At 53.9% G+C, this 15,306-nt stretch overlaps 3 protein-coding genes across 3 annotated transcripts in view; 2 read left to right on the top strand and 1 right to left on the bottom strand.

Annotated features, from left to right (window-relative positions):
• Positions 1 to 15,306, bottom strand: part of LOC119822487 (H-2 class I histocompatibility antigen, L-D alpha chain-like) — a 741,986-nt gene that overhangs the window by 155,294 nt on the left and 571,386 nt on the right. The gene's annotated exons all lie outside the window — the stretch shown is intronic.
• On the top strand, positions 204 to 4,331 carry Csnk2b (casein kinase 2 beta). The gene is made up of 7 exons (XM_038341903.2): positions 204 to 316; positions 885 to 967; positions 1,437 to 1,539; positions 2,244 to 2,359; positions 2,720 to 2,795; positions 2,936 to 3,125; positions 4,102 to 4,331. The coding sequence occupies exons 2-7, from the start codon at positions 896 to 898 to the stop codon at positions 4,190 to 4,192; spliced, it is 648 nt and encodes a 215-aa protein (XP_038197831.1). The 5' UTR covers positions 204 to 316; positions 885 to 895; the 3' UTR covers positions 4,193 to 4,331.
• Positions 5,116 to 5,948, top strand: Ly6g5b (lymphocyte antigen 6 family member G5B). The gene is given in 4 exon segments (XM_038342048.2): positions 5,116 to 5,329; positions 5,332 to 5,353; positions 5,527 to 5,685; positions 5,687 to 5,948. Coding segments are annotated over 4 exon segments (657 nt in total).

Raw genomic sequence — 15,306 nt, 5'->3', positions numbered from 1 at the left:
CTAGGGCCTCGCGACCCCAGAGGCGCGCGCGGGTCCTCCTGGGATTGGTAGTTCACCTTGCCCTCATTTCGTCAGTTTCTCTCCTCCGGCGGGACTCCATCTCCCGGCGTCCACAGAGGTAGGGGGCGGCCCCTAGCGCCTGCGCGTTGCTCTTTTCCCGCCCCCTCCCCAGTTTCCACTCCCCCCCCCCCCCCCCCCCCCGCTCCCCACTTCGCCTGCGGCGGTCGGGTCGGCTTCCTGCGCGGTAGCGGTCGCTGTCGTTCCTTCGAAGCGCAACTCCCCCTTCCCCGCCCCAGTCCCAGTCCCCGTCCGGCCGGTGAGTCTGAGGTTGTCTCCGCGCCGCGTCGCCCGGCCCCGGGCGCGGCTCTGGGTCCTTGGGCTCCTAGATGTGGGGGCGAGGAAGGAAGTGACCGGGTCGGGAGCCGGGAGAGGGTGGGTGGCCTGAGGAGAGGAGCGGGCGTGTGGGGACGCTGGCGCATCCCGCAGGAGGGCAGGCGAGGCCGGTTCTGGGGGAAGGATGAACTTCGGGAGCCCTGGGACAGGCGCCAGGAGCGTGCAGGCAGCGGCGGTGGTGGGGAGCCGGAGCCCAGGGCTCTGCCGCAGCTGACACGGTGGGGAGGGGACAGGGGCCTGGCCTTGGGGAACGGCGGGCACGGGGGTCACACTAGTGCTTCAGGACCTGTCATCTTCTGGAAAGTAGTGGAACTCATTCTCACACTGAACGGGGACCGAGGTAAAGAAGAGACGCGCGGAGAGCGATGCTTCAGAGCCTGGGGTCCCTTAAGCCAAGGTGGCCTCGGCTCTTTCGTCTTTGGGGAGAGCGCGTGGGAGGAGGGAAGAGCCCAGAGACAGCTTGGTCTCCACTTAACGTTCCTCTTTCCCAGCCGACGTGAAGATGAGTAGCTCTGAGGAGGTGTCCTGGATTTCCTGGTTCTGTGGGCTCCGCGGCAATGAATTCTTCTGTGAGGTGAGTTTAGCTTGCCTTGTTGGCCAGCTCCACGTAACCTAGACTGGCCTTGAACTCATGGCAATCCTACTGCCTCAGTCTCCTGCATGCTGGGATTACAAAGGTTTGTCACTGTACTTGGCTAACAGAGGTTATCTCGGTGAAGGTTAGGAAGATTCAGATGTTTCTTGTTAGAGTTCTGTGATGTGAAAATTACAGTATGTTAACATCGGACATTGTAAATGCTTTTCAGAAACTAGACTGCTTATCCTTCATGGTTGCCGAGTCCTTAGCTCAGAGAGTCCGATGTCCCCGAGGAAAGGGCAAATCCAGTTGCTAGAGATGCGGGGCAGAGGTTATGTCTATGCGCTGTGCAGACAAGAGCTGCGGTTTCTGTGGGACACTGAGCACTTGTGCAGAATCGGAGTCGGCCCGGGTGGAAGAGGGGGGCCCACACTGGTTTCACCTCTTGCCCTCCCTGTCCCGGTAGGTGGATGAAGACTACATCCAGGACAAGTTTAATCTCACTGGGCTCAATGAGCAGGTGCCGCACTATCGACAAGCTCTAGACATGATCCTGGACCTGGAGCCTGGTAACGAGCCCTGGGGCTGTTGTTGAGTGTGGGGTTGGTGATGATGTGTGTGCTTGTGTGTGCGTTATTTTCTTCTGGCTGCTGCTCACTTGCTCCTTGAATTTCTTATTTTTTCTTTTATTTATTTATTTATTTTTTAAGGCAGCATTTCTCTGACGGAGATCCACCCGTCTCTGCCTCCTGAGTGCTGGGGTTAAAAGCCTGTGCCACCACCACCCAACTGCTTCTTTTTTCTCTAAATTTCCTTTTGATTCTCCAGCTCTCCTATCCCCCTACCCCTTGCTTGCTTGCTATTTATGTGTTTTCTCCCCCACCTCTATCCCTCCATTCACATCCCAACTGGACTTTACCAAATGTTCTTCCTGCCCTAGCCTTTAAGTGCTGGAATTACGGCACATGCAGCACGTGGCCTCTTCATTCATTTGGTTCCCTGCCTGACTCTGCCATCTGGGGCTGGAAGCATTTGTTTCCCTGCTGTTCTCACGCTCTCTGAGTGCGACTCAGCCCTGCTTTGTAACGCTGGTTTCTCCGTGGGTTCTGTGTACAGCTTCTTTCCTACCTGTCTCTATGTGTGTATTGGGAAGGGGAAGAAGCAGGCAGAGACGTATGGAGAGAAGGCCGTGCTGATTCATGGGCGGTGGATAAACTGTAGGTGGCCGCCTTGGGCATGAGGTGGGGTTACAAGTGACCATCCCACCTTTCAGATGAAGAGCTGGAGGACAACCCCAACCAGAGTGACCTGATTGAACAGGCAGCGGAGATGCTTTATGGGTTGATCCACGCCCGCTACATCCTCACCAACCGAGGCATCGCCCAAATGGTGAGAGGCTCTGCTCCCACTGCTGCTGAGGCAGTCAGGACGCAGGTGCATGAATCAGAAGTCTAGCCGAAGAGATAAGGAGAAGCCCAGAGCTGGGCTGAGGATCACATCCCCACTGAGGGTCCTCCTGATGAAGAAGTATCGTTGTCAGGGAGAGAGGTGGAACCATTGACAGGAAGGAGCTCTCAGGGAACAAATAGCAAATGCCGTTTGTGTCCCGCAGCTGCCGACTTGAGAAGTCGAGGCTGCCTTGACAGGTGCCACTTCTAGTTAGAAGCGGGAGGCTCGGGCAACTGAGAAGTGAGTCGAGCTGCAACGGATTGCTCTACACTCACCAGCCCCTTCCATTTTATACCCTAGTTGGAAAAGTACCAGCAGGGAGACTTTGGCTACTGTCCTCGTGTGTACTGTGAGAACCAGCCGATGCTTCCTATTGGTGAGTGTCGGAAGGATGGGGGGAGGGCACTATTTGGCAGTCCTCCAAAAAGTCGGGTTAATCTAGTACAGTGCCTGAGTCCTGTGGGAGGTTGGGAAGAGTTGGGGGTACCTGGTCAGCAGGGTCTGGCTCTCTCCCAGGCCTTTCGGACATCCCAGGCGAGGCCATGGTGAAGCTCTACTGCCCCAAGTGCATGGACGTGTACACACCCAAATCATCACGGCACCATCACACCGACGGCGCCTACTTCGGCACTGGTTTCCCTCACATGCTCTTCATGGTGCACCCAGAGTACCGGCCCAAACGACCCGCCAACCAGTTTGTACCCAGGTGGGGGACAGAGGCAGTTGCAAGGGTCTGGAGAGGATTGAGGAAAAACAGCCCTTTCTTGAGACCTTCCTCTCCCAAAGTCGGGGCTTTTTCTTGCTGAGTGACTGGGGAAGTTACTTGATTGCTTGCTCCTTCGATTTCTTATCCATAGAGCAGGGATGCTGACGATGGCTGCCTGTTTCTAAACGTGTGGCACTTGGCTGTTTATACAGTGGCTATTGCCATCTTGGATGATCAGCCCTTTGCCAAATCTTCAGGTTTTGTGGCTCAGCATGTTTGTTTGCTTTGGTGCTTGGATCAGGAATGGGGAATGGGCAGTGTTTGACAGGGTCTTTGTTGGCTGAGTTGGTCTCAAAGGATCCTTCTGCCTCTGCCATAAATGAGACTACGACTACACACCTGCACCGCCATTACCTGGACTAGAATTTGAATTTTAGTGGATGTCTAAGGTACATTTTTAAGGGGCTGGAGAGATGACTCAGTGGTTGAGAGCAGTGACTGCTCTTTCAGAGGACCTGAGTCAACTCCCAGCACCCACATGGTGGCTCACAACCATCTGTAATGAGATCCAGTGCCCTCCTCTGGCAAGCAGAACATGCAGACAGAGTGCTCATATGCATAAAGAAACTTTTTAGGAAAGATACATTTTTAAGTGGGCATGGTGGTATATGCTATTAATCCCTGCACTTGGGAGACAGAGGCAGGTGGATTCTGAGTTCAAGGCCAGCCTGGTCTACAAAGCAAGTTCCAGGACAGTCAGCAGTGTTACACAGGGAAATCCTGTTTTGAAAAAAAAAGGGGGGGGGTACATTTTCAAGTATTCATGGGGGGGGGAAATCGAGTATTCATGAGCAAGGAAGTTGGGGAACTTCTGAGTGGGCATGAGGCAGAGGCTGGGGTAGTGGTGGGATGCCAGCCTTTGGTGGGGACGGAAGGGAACTCACCCTGCTGCCTCTCTGACCTCTGCCCGGCCCAGGCTCTACGGTTTCAAGATTCATCCAATGGCTTACCAGCTGCAGCTCCAAGCCGCCAGCAACTTCAAGAGCCCAGTCAAGACGATTCGCTGATTGCCCCACACCCCTTTCCTTCTGTCTGTGGCACCACCTTCCTTCGCTGCCGCCCTTCCAGGAAGTCTATGGTTTTTAGTTTAAATTAAAGGGATTGTTATCGTGGTGGGAACATGAAATAAACTGGAAGAAAAGGCCATGAGCTCGTCTGCTGGTGCTTGCTGGGTAGGGTTGAGGAAGGGAAGGTGGTGGTGTGCTGGACTCCGGGACCCTCATAGTTCATCGTCCCTAGGTGGGAACAGCACAGACTGAGGCTTCATGGATTGGTAATGTTAGTAGATAGGTAGGATAGGATGCAGAGCACATTCTAGGTAATATACAGGGTTGAAAAGAAAGGGTTCAGAGGCCAGAGAAACCTCTGTCTCTCTCTCTCTCTGCTCCGTGGCTGTGCCTCTGCTCTGGGGGCTTCATAAGGCATGCTCTCAGTCTCGCTGTTAAAGGAAATGAATCCTAAAGTAAACAGAACCCAGAGAAAGCCACAGTCGTTGCTGTGCTATCGTGTGCCCCCTGCTGGGAGAGCTGAGTCACCTCCATCTGGAAGGGATGAGGAGGCCTGGACAGCGGGGCCTGCCAGAGACAGACACTGCCGTGGCCTTGAAGTGGGGTACCGATCTTTCAGACGTGTCTAGGATGAAAACACCTGATAAGGATCCAACTGGTGCTCAGCTGGTGCCCACATGGGCTCCAGACCTTGTGGGAGGACATGCCATCTTCCTGGGCAGGATCTTTCTCCAGCTCTGCACCTGCAGCAGCTCTGCTCAGACCGCCTGTCAAAACCATTCTGCCTCTGAGGATGAAGGAGTGTGGTCCTAGGAAGGTGGGGTTTGGGGTTATTCCACGGGAGCTGCGCCTCTCCCCAGAATTCAATGGTGAAGGCTTGTAGGTGTACTGATCATGGTGGACCTTGCGATGGGAAAGGGTAAATGGGGACAGGGTCTGGGAGGAAGGGGAAACCGAATCCAGGAAGGGTGGAGCTGGGGCCCTGGGTGTACTTGAGAGTGAGACCTGGCTCCATCTCCTTTGTTCCTCTATGCCAACCCCAATTGCCGATGTCTACCTGCCGCTTGTGCCTCTTGGAAGACCCTTCACTCAGCCACATTTCTGGCTCAGAAAAGGGCACCATCAGCAGCTCATCCCCGGCATGGTTAGCACCATCTACCACAGTGAGAGGCCAGGGGAAGGCCACTGGTCGAACAGCATGGCCCGGTCTCCAGCATGAGGGTTGGTGGAAGGGGGTGTGTGCAGACAATTGAACCTGGTCTGCATGAATGCTGGGGAGAGTTAGGTTTGGGATGAGGGGAACTGTTAACGGGTTATAACTGTCCCCGCCCTCTGGATGTTAAAGTTTGCTTCCACGCACAGTACGGTTCCTACCGTTGTAAAGAAAAACGCGTCATCCACCTCTCAGACTCCTGGTGTAAGGCTGACTGCAGCCAGTATGACTGCTGCAACTCCTGGTCCAGTTCCCAGCTCCAGAGCCCTCGCCTGGGCCCTGCCCCTGTCTGAGTCCCAGATCCACCGGTTCTACCAGGTCCTGAACCTCTCCTTGCTCCCACTTGGTTTCCATGCTCGAAAGATGTCTGAGAGCCCAGACCCATTTACCCCGCCCCTGGAGCTGGGTATGTCCATTGCCGACCTACACCAAACACACTTGTTCCTCAACAGTTCGGGACTTAAGGTTCTTCCCCAGACTAGACCCTGGCACGTTCCCCTTCCAGATTCTGCTCTGCAGTCCTCGATCCCTGTGGTCTCCTAGGCCTCCTCTATGCTCCGACTACCTGGGTGTGGGCTTGCCTCCCTCCTGTTCAAGCAGGTGTGACTTCTGCTGATGCGTGTACTGTCACATACCTCAGTCTGGTCGTGTGCTGCATCTCCTCAGAGCCGGCTCTTTATCCTCTGGTTTCTGCTCGTCTCTAGCCCCAGTGCCAGGCTTTAGCAGGAAGGGCAGAGGGTGGACTCCTGTAACTCCTGTACAGGTTCCCTGGCATGGCAATCTGTCCTACCTGGCTCCACCATCCTGGTCTGTCATCTCCCCGACTCCTCACTTCACCTAACTCGGGGGGCTGTTCTTAGCCTTCCAGCCATAATCTCCTCCATAATAAACTAAGACTAGGCTGTGTCATTTAGCTCCACGTGGTGCTGGGTTTTCACCTGAGGAGAAACTCAAGCACACATCCACGTCTATTGAGCAACCTGGTTCATTTCAAGAGTCCTGGCACCTTGCTAGGGGCTGCAGCTGTTAAGTCTTCGTTTTAGTATTTTGGGTTGAGCTCTCCTGCCTCTCCTGCCTCTCCTGCCTCTCCTGCCTCTGCCTTTTAAGAGCTAAGATTATCACCAATGCCTGATGGGTTATCACACTAAATACTGAGAAGTTTTGGCCAAGCATGGTGGGGCACACCTTTAATCCCAGCGCTCGGGAGGCAGAGGCAGGCCTGGCCTACATAAGGAATTCCAGGACTCCCAGAGCTCATGAAAGATCCTGTCTCAAACCATAACTACGGAAAATTTTCACACACAGAGACAGTGCTCATGGGTGCTTACGTGATGGTCTGTTGTGTCCCTTCGACAGTGGACGCTAGCATCAGCCAGGCTTCTCAGCATCTGCGCTCTCAGGTGAGCGTAATCAGGCTCAGCCTCCGACCTCAGTGCTAGAGCCCTGCGCCTCCCCCTCTCCCGCCCCCGTGCTCCCCTTTCCTCCGCTGCCCTGGAAGGCAGTGCTGGAGTCTGCTGCGGTCACCTGTGTTGCCTGTGAGCTGCCCCCTGATTGAGGAGATGACGCACAGGCCTGTGTACTTGAGGACAGATGTACATAGAAATCTCGGCTTTATTTTGGCCTTTTGAGTCGTGGTCTCTAGGCTGGCCTTGACACAAACAATGCTGCCTCAGCCTTTGAATACGGAGAGTAGGTACATGGGCCACCATGCCAGCAGCCCGTTCTGTAAACCTTCCTAGCAGAGCACAAGCTGTCGCAAGCACTTGCGTGACCTATCCAGTCAGCAGAGGCCTTGGCCAGCATCCAGTGCTGCCTTCATGTCCCTTCCTGAGCACTCCGCCTTGGGGAGAGACCCTACTCATAGCAGCCTGCGGTGGCACACTCTGTAATCCTAACCCTGAGGACGGAGGAAGGAGAATCAGAGCTGGAGGCCAGAAAGGGGTAGTGTAGTAGATTTTATTTGTGCTTTAACAAATAAAACTTTCCTGAAGATCAGAGTGCAGAGCCCAGCCACTAGTCAGCCATAGAGGCCAGGCAATGGTGGCACACACACCTCTAATCCCAGCCCTTGGGCAGACGGCTCTCTGTGAGTTCAAGGCCACCCTGGGCTACTCAAAACTGATCCTGTTTAAAAGAGAAACAGTGCAGGCTCGAACCTTTAATCCCAGCACTGGGGAGGTGGGGACAGGAAAGGATATGAATGGGCAGAGAGAGGAATAGAAAGCGGGAAGAGATGGGCGCAGTCTGAGGATTCATAGAGACCCCTTTGGTCTGAGCATTGGTAGAGGTAAGAACTTTAGTGGTTGGCCACTCTGCTTCTCTGATCCTTCAGGCAAGCTTTATTTGTTAGATTATAAAAAACATATCACAACAGGGTATACAGCAAACCCACACACACACCCCTTAAAAAAAAATTCACAACCTCCCAAGATTTACACTGTTCTGGGAGAGAGGCTTAAGAAGGGACATTAAACCTGGAAGTTGGAAAGCAAGGCTCCCTTGTTCCCTTGGGCCTCCTGTCCCCTCCTTAGGCACCTCCTCCCTGGGTCTACCTCATTGTTCATATCCTGTATCCTGCCAGTACAGCCCCTCGCCCACACACGGCTCCGGTCTGATGGTACCTCTCAGGATGTCTGCTAACCTAACCAACCCAACCTTCACCATATAAGGGCATCCAGATCCTCTTCAGCTTTGTTTGTCTGGAGCCGAGTTGGAGATGCCAAGGCAGGGCGGTAGAGAGGCCCCGTGATGGGCAGTCCGGTCCAGCTCCCAAGGCCTTCACCTCCAGAGGAGACAAACCAACCACTTTGCTTACTAGTTTATTTTGGGAGAACACGTGAGGACTTTGGACAAGAGAAGGAGCTGGGCAGAGTAAAGGTAGGAGAGTTGGGTACGGATGGAGAGGAGAGGCCAGGATGGGGCCGAGGTGTATGGTGGGGGTGGTGGGGGTGGTCTGTGTGCCGCTGTGAGGGCCGGGCCCAGATGGAGATCCGGAGAGTTGGCTCCTGCTGTCCCCGCACACAGTCTTTTTCCTGTTTGTCGGATTGTTACAGAAATCCAGGAAGCAGCAGATCCAAACGCCAAACAAACACCGGAGAGGCACGGGTTTGGCAATCGCTCATCTGCTCCCTGCTGTGGCAGTTGCTCACCACGAAGTTAAAGCTGCTGCCTAGGGAAGGACCACACATACAGAGCCCCCAAATCCATCCTCAGGCCACCTGCTTGTCCTTAGCATCCTTCTACCCTCCCTGAACCGAAAGAAAGCCACCGAGAACTGGATGGACGAGGGAATGCCCAGTGAGCATCAGCAGTGAACTTTGAAACTGTCCATGGAAAGTCTGAAGGATTTGAAGTTGTAACGTCGGTTGGGGTGTGGAGTCCACAAGTCAGGGCTTGAGAAGGATGGGGAGTCCAACCGTTCAGAGAAAGACACGGAGGTGTATTGAAGGTTGGGCAGTTTTCTCCAGCAGAAGAGGGCAGAACAGCGATGAGTAGCTCGGCGGCCGTGGAATGCAGGCACAAGAGATGAGAGAGAGATTGGAAGAAGGCTCAGTGGTTGAGAATGCCTACTGCTTTTGCAGAAGACCTAGGGAGTGTGGGCTACTGAGACCCTGTCTCAAAATGCCAGATAAAGTGTACACAAACCAGGCCAGAAGGCTGAAATCCTAACACTGGCAAGCTGAAGTAGGGAGGAGGATCAATGTGAGGCTGGCCTAGGCCACACAGTAAAATATTTTAAAAAGGAGAAAAAGAATCTGCACGCTCCAGCCTGGCATCTACCCACGAGTACTGCAGCAGAAGGAAGCCATGTGTTGGGAATGAAGCCAGCCTAACCCGGGAGTGTTAACCACGCTGTCCTAGCCAGGCTTCCTGGTGCAGGGCATCACAGGTTCCAGGCCAGCCTGGCTACACCGTGTAACTCTGGACCAAAAGAAGAAGAGCCACTTCTGGAGTCACCTCTAACTGACTCGGTCTGTGAGATGCAGTCAAGCCTTTGGATCTTTCTGCACCTGTTTTTTCTGTTAAATACGGCAGTAATGCCCACATCAGAGGCTACGTCAGCTCCACACTGAGCATTTATTAATTTAATAGAGATAGGGGGTTGGGAAGAAGAAGAGGAAGGAGGGAATGTAGTCAGCCTTCCACCCAGGACCTGAGGTGGAGACATTCGAATGTGTGCCCAGAAGAGCACCCTGGTGAGCCATCTGGGAAGAGGTCTGAAGCTGATGGGGAGAGCCAGGCATCTGTGGTGGGAGAGCAGAGAACCAACCAAACCTCCTGACCGCTAAGGGTCAGCAAGCCCAGGCAAAGAGCAGTGGGTATTCCAGAAGAGTCTCTGCCAGCAGTAACGCTGACCACTGAGGGAAGGCCAGTGCCTCTGGAGAGCCCAGGGCCCTTAGGCTGGGCATTGCCGGGAAAGTGGGAGGCAGTTGGTATGGGCTGAGGGGGAATTGGGAGCAGGAGTGGAGACAGGTGGTGGCTCTGACAGGAAGTGCTGGAATGTCTTAGGGCTGTGGGAATGAGACACAGTGTGTGGCTTGGGAGACTGGGAAGAAGCTTGTGGGGGCTGGGCCACAGTGGGAGGAGGGGTCCTGGGTGGGAGGAGGGGTCCGCTTACTGTTCTTTGTGTGCAGTGTGCGAGGCAGATATCTGACCCCAGAGGGCACCCCAGCTCTCTGGTCTCCAGTACATATTGATAGCAATGCAGGGACTTGGTTAACAGATGGCTGTGCCCTCAGAAAAGACTGGTTTGACCCAGAGCACAGAGAGAGGCTGTGGTCAGAGTCCGACCCCCTCCATCCTGTGTCACCCCACTGCTCCTGCTCCATACCCCCAAGACTTTAACGGACCTTAGGCTGCAGCATGGCTCCGTGGTTAAGAGCACTGGCTGCTCTTCCAGAGGACCCAGGTTCAATTCCCAGCACCCACACGGCAGCTCACACCTGTCTGTAACTCCAGTTCCAGGGGATCCAGCATCCACATACACATATGCAGGCAAAACACCAGTGCATATACAATAAAGATAAACAAATTATTAATTATTAAAATAAGAATCATCACTCTTGCCATGTTTGGTGAGACTCTCGTTCAATTCTGCACTCAGGGGTAGGGGCCAAAGATCTCTGTGTTTGAAACCAGCCTGGTCTACATAGTAGCAGGCACAGCCAGGGCTTCCTAGGGATCCAATCTCCAACAAAAGACCAGACCTCTACTCTGTTATATCCCCACCCCTAAAGACACGCATCCAGTTAGCACGTGTTTAGAGGGATAAGCTGCCCAGCACTCAGTAAAACTAATTTACATCTGCAGGTGAAGTTGTCCATCCCTGCCCTGCTAGATTTAGTTATTCAGTGTCTAGGATTAAAGTTGCCACCACTCCGGGCTCCGCATTCTCTTTAAACAGGTCGCACACACCCTCACTAGGTCTCACTGTCAGCCTTGGCGGGTGGGTCTTCTGCTTCTCTGCTTGCCTCAGGACCCTGGGTGCTGGGGTTGTCGCCAGTGAACTGCTTTCTCCTCCTCCTTCCTCTTCTTTTTAAATTTAGTTTTCTGAGAAAGTTTCTCTGTGTAGCCCTGGCTGTCCTAGAACTTCCTCTGTAGACCAGGCTGGCCTCAAACTCACAGAGATCCGCCTGCCTCTGCCCCGGAGTGCTGTGATTAAGGGCGTGCGCCACAGCTGAATGTGGTTTCTTACATAATAATCAGAGGTGAAAGCAAGAGTCTATCAGGGGACGGGGAAAGCCTGTGTCCTGTAGACAGGAGAACTCGAATAGCCCCATGCTACGTGCGTGCCTTACTCTGGTGGCCCGATCCCCGGGACAGGCTCATGTTGAAGGTTAGCGACTGAACTGCATGCATATGAGGTCCCCTCTTCCCCTGGTCCTTGGTCCACACTGTATGTTAAGATCTTAGGCCCACCAGATGGCTTAGTGTGGGGCAGAGACTTGGCCACCAGGTGAGGTAGCACTCTGAATTCCGGGTCGTTCAGCCTTCTGGATTCTGGTTCTCTCATCTGCACGGCCCCAGCCCTTCCCACTTTGTGGTTGAAACTGCAGAAGGTCCCTTCAATATCTCCTGAAAACCGTTGTTGACAGAGCGGTGGTGCTGTCCCCAGGATTCTCCTTTGGGGCGACCAGCAGTCCATGGGCATTCCCACACCTGCCTGTGGTATCATGCCTGCTGCTTCTAGACAGAAGTGCCCAGACTCTAGGAGAAACCAGAGTTTCCCCATCTGGCCAGCCCGGCAATACTTCTGACCCTTCGGAACAGTGGCTCTCAACCTGTGGGTCACGACCCCTTAGGAGGCCGAACGACCCTGCCGTAGGGGCCACATATTAGATCTCCCACATGCCTGATATTTACATTATGATTACTAACAGTATCAAAATCACAGTTATAAAGTAGCAACGAAAATAATTTTATGGTTGGGGGTCACCACATCACGAGGAGCTATGTATTAAAGGGTTGCAGCATTAGGAAGGCTGAGAACCACTGCTTTGGAGACTCTTGCCAAGAACCAAGTTCGTCAGGACCAGCACTAGTAAGGGAACCACATACACGGCGTGGGTGGAACTGTGGAGCCAGGAGCCTCAGAGACCCATGGGCTGCCGTGCCTGCCAGGAACAGCACGACTTCCCTCCATTGGTGGGAGAGAGCCTGGCCAAGAGGCGGGAGACAGGCGACACGCTGAGGTGGAAAACGGTACCAGAAGGGCCAGTGCAGAATGTCCTCAGCCACAGCCACTCTGGGCCCTAACATCCTGGCTTGGGGAAGGAACCCAGAAGGACTGTCTGTTTGCTTCCTTTCTTGATGCAGCTCCGAGGTCTATGTACCTATAGACGGTCTGTAGACCGGGCTGGCACTGCACTCACAGGGCTCTGCCTGCCCTTGCCTCCCAAGCCCTGGGATTAAAAGCGTGCCCCACCACGTCCAGCAAGGTGGTTCATTTTAGCTTGTTAGCCCAGGTCACAGTCCACCATGGCAGGGAAATCACAGGGACAAGAACTTTAGAGACCTGGCCATATTGCAACCACAGTCAAGATAGAAAACATGACTTCCTGTGTGTATGCTGGGGCTTGCTCACTATCAACCCCCTCCCCTAAGATTTGTGTGTTTGTCTGTCTGTCTGTATGCACACACATGTGTATGTGGGTGGCCAAGAGTCAGAGAGGGCATCACACTTGCTGGAGCTGAAGTTTGTTCCCATCCTCATGACTGAGCACTAAGCATTGCTAACCTCTGAGCCAGCTCTCCTGCCTGGCTCTTCCCATTCTGTACAGTTCAGAATCCCCTTCCTGGGGAAGAGAACAGCCTGTGTGTTGGGTTGATCTTCCTACTTCCATTAATGTGAACAAGACAATCCCCACTGAGACTGTTCCAGGTGATTCTAGATTTTGTTCAGGTCACAAACCAGCATGCTGACCCTTTGGGTCATTGCTTTAGGTGCTGGAGATACAGTTGTGTAGAGTCCCTGCTCTCCCTGGTGGAAGTCTAGTGGGGGGGGGGGGGGACAAGGCAGCGAGCAGTGGGGGGGGGCAGAGTGTGGGCGGAGCATCTGAGCAGTGGGGGGGCAGAGTGGGGGAAAGCACCTGAGCAACGGTGGGGAGGGCACAGTAGATAGAGGAACCCTGTAGATAATGGAGAGGAGAGAGGAGAGAGAGAAGAGAGAGGAGAGAGAGAGAGAGAGAGAGAGAGAGAGAGAGAGAGAGGAGAGAGAGAGAGAGAGAGAGAGAGGAGAGAGAGAGAGAGAGAGAGAGAGAGAGAGAACTTCAATCCCGGGAATCCCGGGCAGTGTCGAAACCAGGACACTGAACTGAGGCAATTCTCGGTTCAGTCAAAAGATGGCAACATAGGGGCTTGGGAAAGAGGGTGAGTGCGCAGACGTCGTGAATGAATGGAGGCAGTAGTTATGTTTAGTAAAGTCTCCGGACAAGTTCTCGCTCCGTAGCTCTGTGTGGCGCTGCGTAGACCGGCTGCCCCGGCAAACTGGTCCTCCCGCCCCAGTCTCCCTACACTGTGGGTGAAACAGCACCGGCCACGCCCGAGCTCTACAGTGGGAAAATAGCGCAGGTTTTGTGTCAGACAGAACAGACGTGAGGCCAAATAAAAGCGGGGCGGGCTTGCACAAAGTGACCAGGGCCCACCCCTCTCTGCCCCGCCGGGCAGTGCGCGTCTGTCTGGTCTCTGCACCCACAGACTCAATGCTCCACGGCTGACAGCGCATTGGCTCCAGGGAGGATGCAGGGTTGGCTCCGCGCAGGCGCAGCTCGGTAGGCTCAAGCAGGGACGAGCCTAAGGGTTTGGAGCAGCCAAGCTCTCAGCGTTTGAAGCCGCGTACACAGAAGGTGCGCTCTCAGGCCCCGGGAACCCACGGCTGGACCTCTTGCTTCTTCTCCCCAGGCAGGCTGCAGACTTGAGATTTTTTTTTTTTTATTTTCCACTTTAAGCCACACCGTGCCATGGGAGACACAAGCTGCTTTAGTGTACCGTCTGTCTGGAAGTTCGAGGCTGGACCCCGCAGCCCAGGCCCACGCCTACTGTCAGAACTTTCCAAGAATCGTCACTTCTCAGGACTGAGGGAGAAACCCGAGGCCATGAGGGATGGGCCGGGGAGGAAGGGGGGGCCAAAAGAAGCTTGTGTTGTTGGAGGTTGGGGGAGTACCTGGCACCCACCGATGCAGGATACAAATGTCTGCTGGATGAGCGCAGTGTCAGAAATCAGAGTTTTTTATGTATACGCGTGCTCTATCAACTTTATCCAGAAGAGGGCATCAGATCCCACTATAGATGGTTGTGAGCCGCCATGTGACTGCTGGGAACTGAATTCAGACCTTTGAAAGAGCAGCAGGTGCTCTTAACTACGGAGCCATCGCTCCAGCCCCAGAGGAGTCTTTTTTTTTTTTTTTTTTTTGGTTTTTCGAGACAGGGTTTCTCTGTGGCTTTGGAGCCTGTCCTGGAACTAGCTCTGTAGACCAGGCTGGTCTCGAACTCACAGAGATCCGCCTGCCTCTGCCTCCTGAGTGCTGGGATTAAAGGCGTGGGCCACCATCGCCCGGCTCCCAGAGGAGTCTTGAAGCGAGCACCAGGCTGCTCTGACCCCACCACCTGTGCTGCCTGTTCCAGGAAGGAGCTGCAAAGGCTGAGTTCCCCAGAGGAAGGAGTCACCCTGGAGGTCAGGGCTTTGGGACGAGCAGGGGTGGGTGCAGCCCTGGGAAGGCTTCAAGACTGTGAGCCTTTCTTTGACATGTGGTCTAAAGCCCTTGCTTCTTTTTAGTAATAAAAAAAATGTTTATGGGCTGGAGAGATGGCTCAGTGGTTAAGAGCACTGGCTTCTTTTTCAGAGGACCCAGGTTCAATTCCCAGCACCCACATGGCAGCTCACAACTGTCTGTAACTTCAGTTCCAGAGGGTCTGACACCCTCATTCAGACAAACATGTAGGCAAAACCACCAATGTGCATAAAGTAAAAGCATTTTAAAAAGTTTATGTGTATGGCTGTTTTGCTTAGTATGTCTGTGTTCCTTGTGAAAGAAGAGGGCATGGAATTTGAGACAGCTGTGAGCTACAGTGTAGGTGCTAGGAGTCCAACTCCCGGTGGTCCGGGAGCAGAGTCCCCTCTCCAGCTACCCACCCCTTTGTTCCTGTCAGCTGTTGGAGATGGCTGGAGATCCAGGGCCCAGACAGTTCATTTCTGTGACAACAGCTTCCCTGAAGGTGACAGTGGCAGATGACTACAAGGGATACCAGAAGGTAAACAGACCAGTGATAAATGGGCAGGGTCCGAGGACAGGGAAGGACACACAACACAAGGGGCAGTGACGGCCTTGGAGAGCCAGCGTCTGTTGGGGAAGTCACTCGGAGAAACTGAGCCTATAGTTGAATGTTATAGACACCTAGGTTC

The sequence above is a fragment of the Arvicola amphibius genome, chromosome 9 (assembly GCF_903992535.2).
Source record: "Arvicola amphibius chromosome 9, mArvAmp1.2, whole genome shotgun sequence".
NCBI classification, from domain to species: domain Eukaryota; kingdom Metazoa; phylum Chordata; class Mammalia; order Rodentia; family Cricetidae; genus Arvicola; species Arvicola amphibius.
This window is presented reverse-complemented; position numbering and strand designations above follow the sequence as displayed.

What these genes read in the sequence shown, in the direction of transcription:
- Csnk2b (XM_038341903.2), top strand. Translation starts at nt 896, where the DNA reads ATGAGTAGCTCTGAGGAGGTGTCCTGGATTTCCTGGTTCTGTGGGCTC. An exon ending in ACCGAGGCATCGCCCAAATG is followed by an intron (nt 2,360 to 2,719) that starts GTGAGAGGCTCT and finishes TTTATACCCTAG; the next exon opens with TTGGAAAAGTACCAGCAGGG. An exon ending in CCAGCCGATGCTTCCTATTG is followed by an intron (nt 2,796 to 2,935) that starts GTGAGTGTCGGA and finishes GCTCTCTCCCAG; the next exon opens with GCCTTTCGGACATCCCAGGC.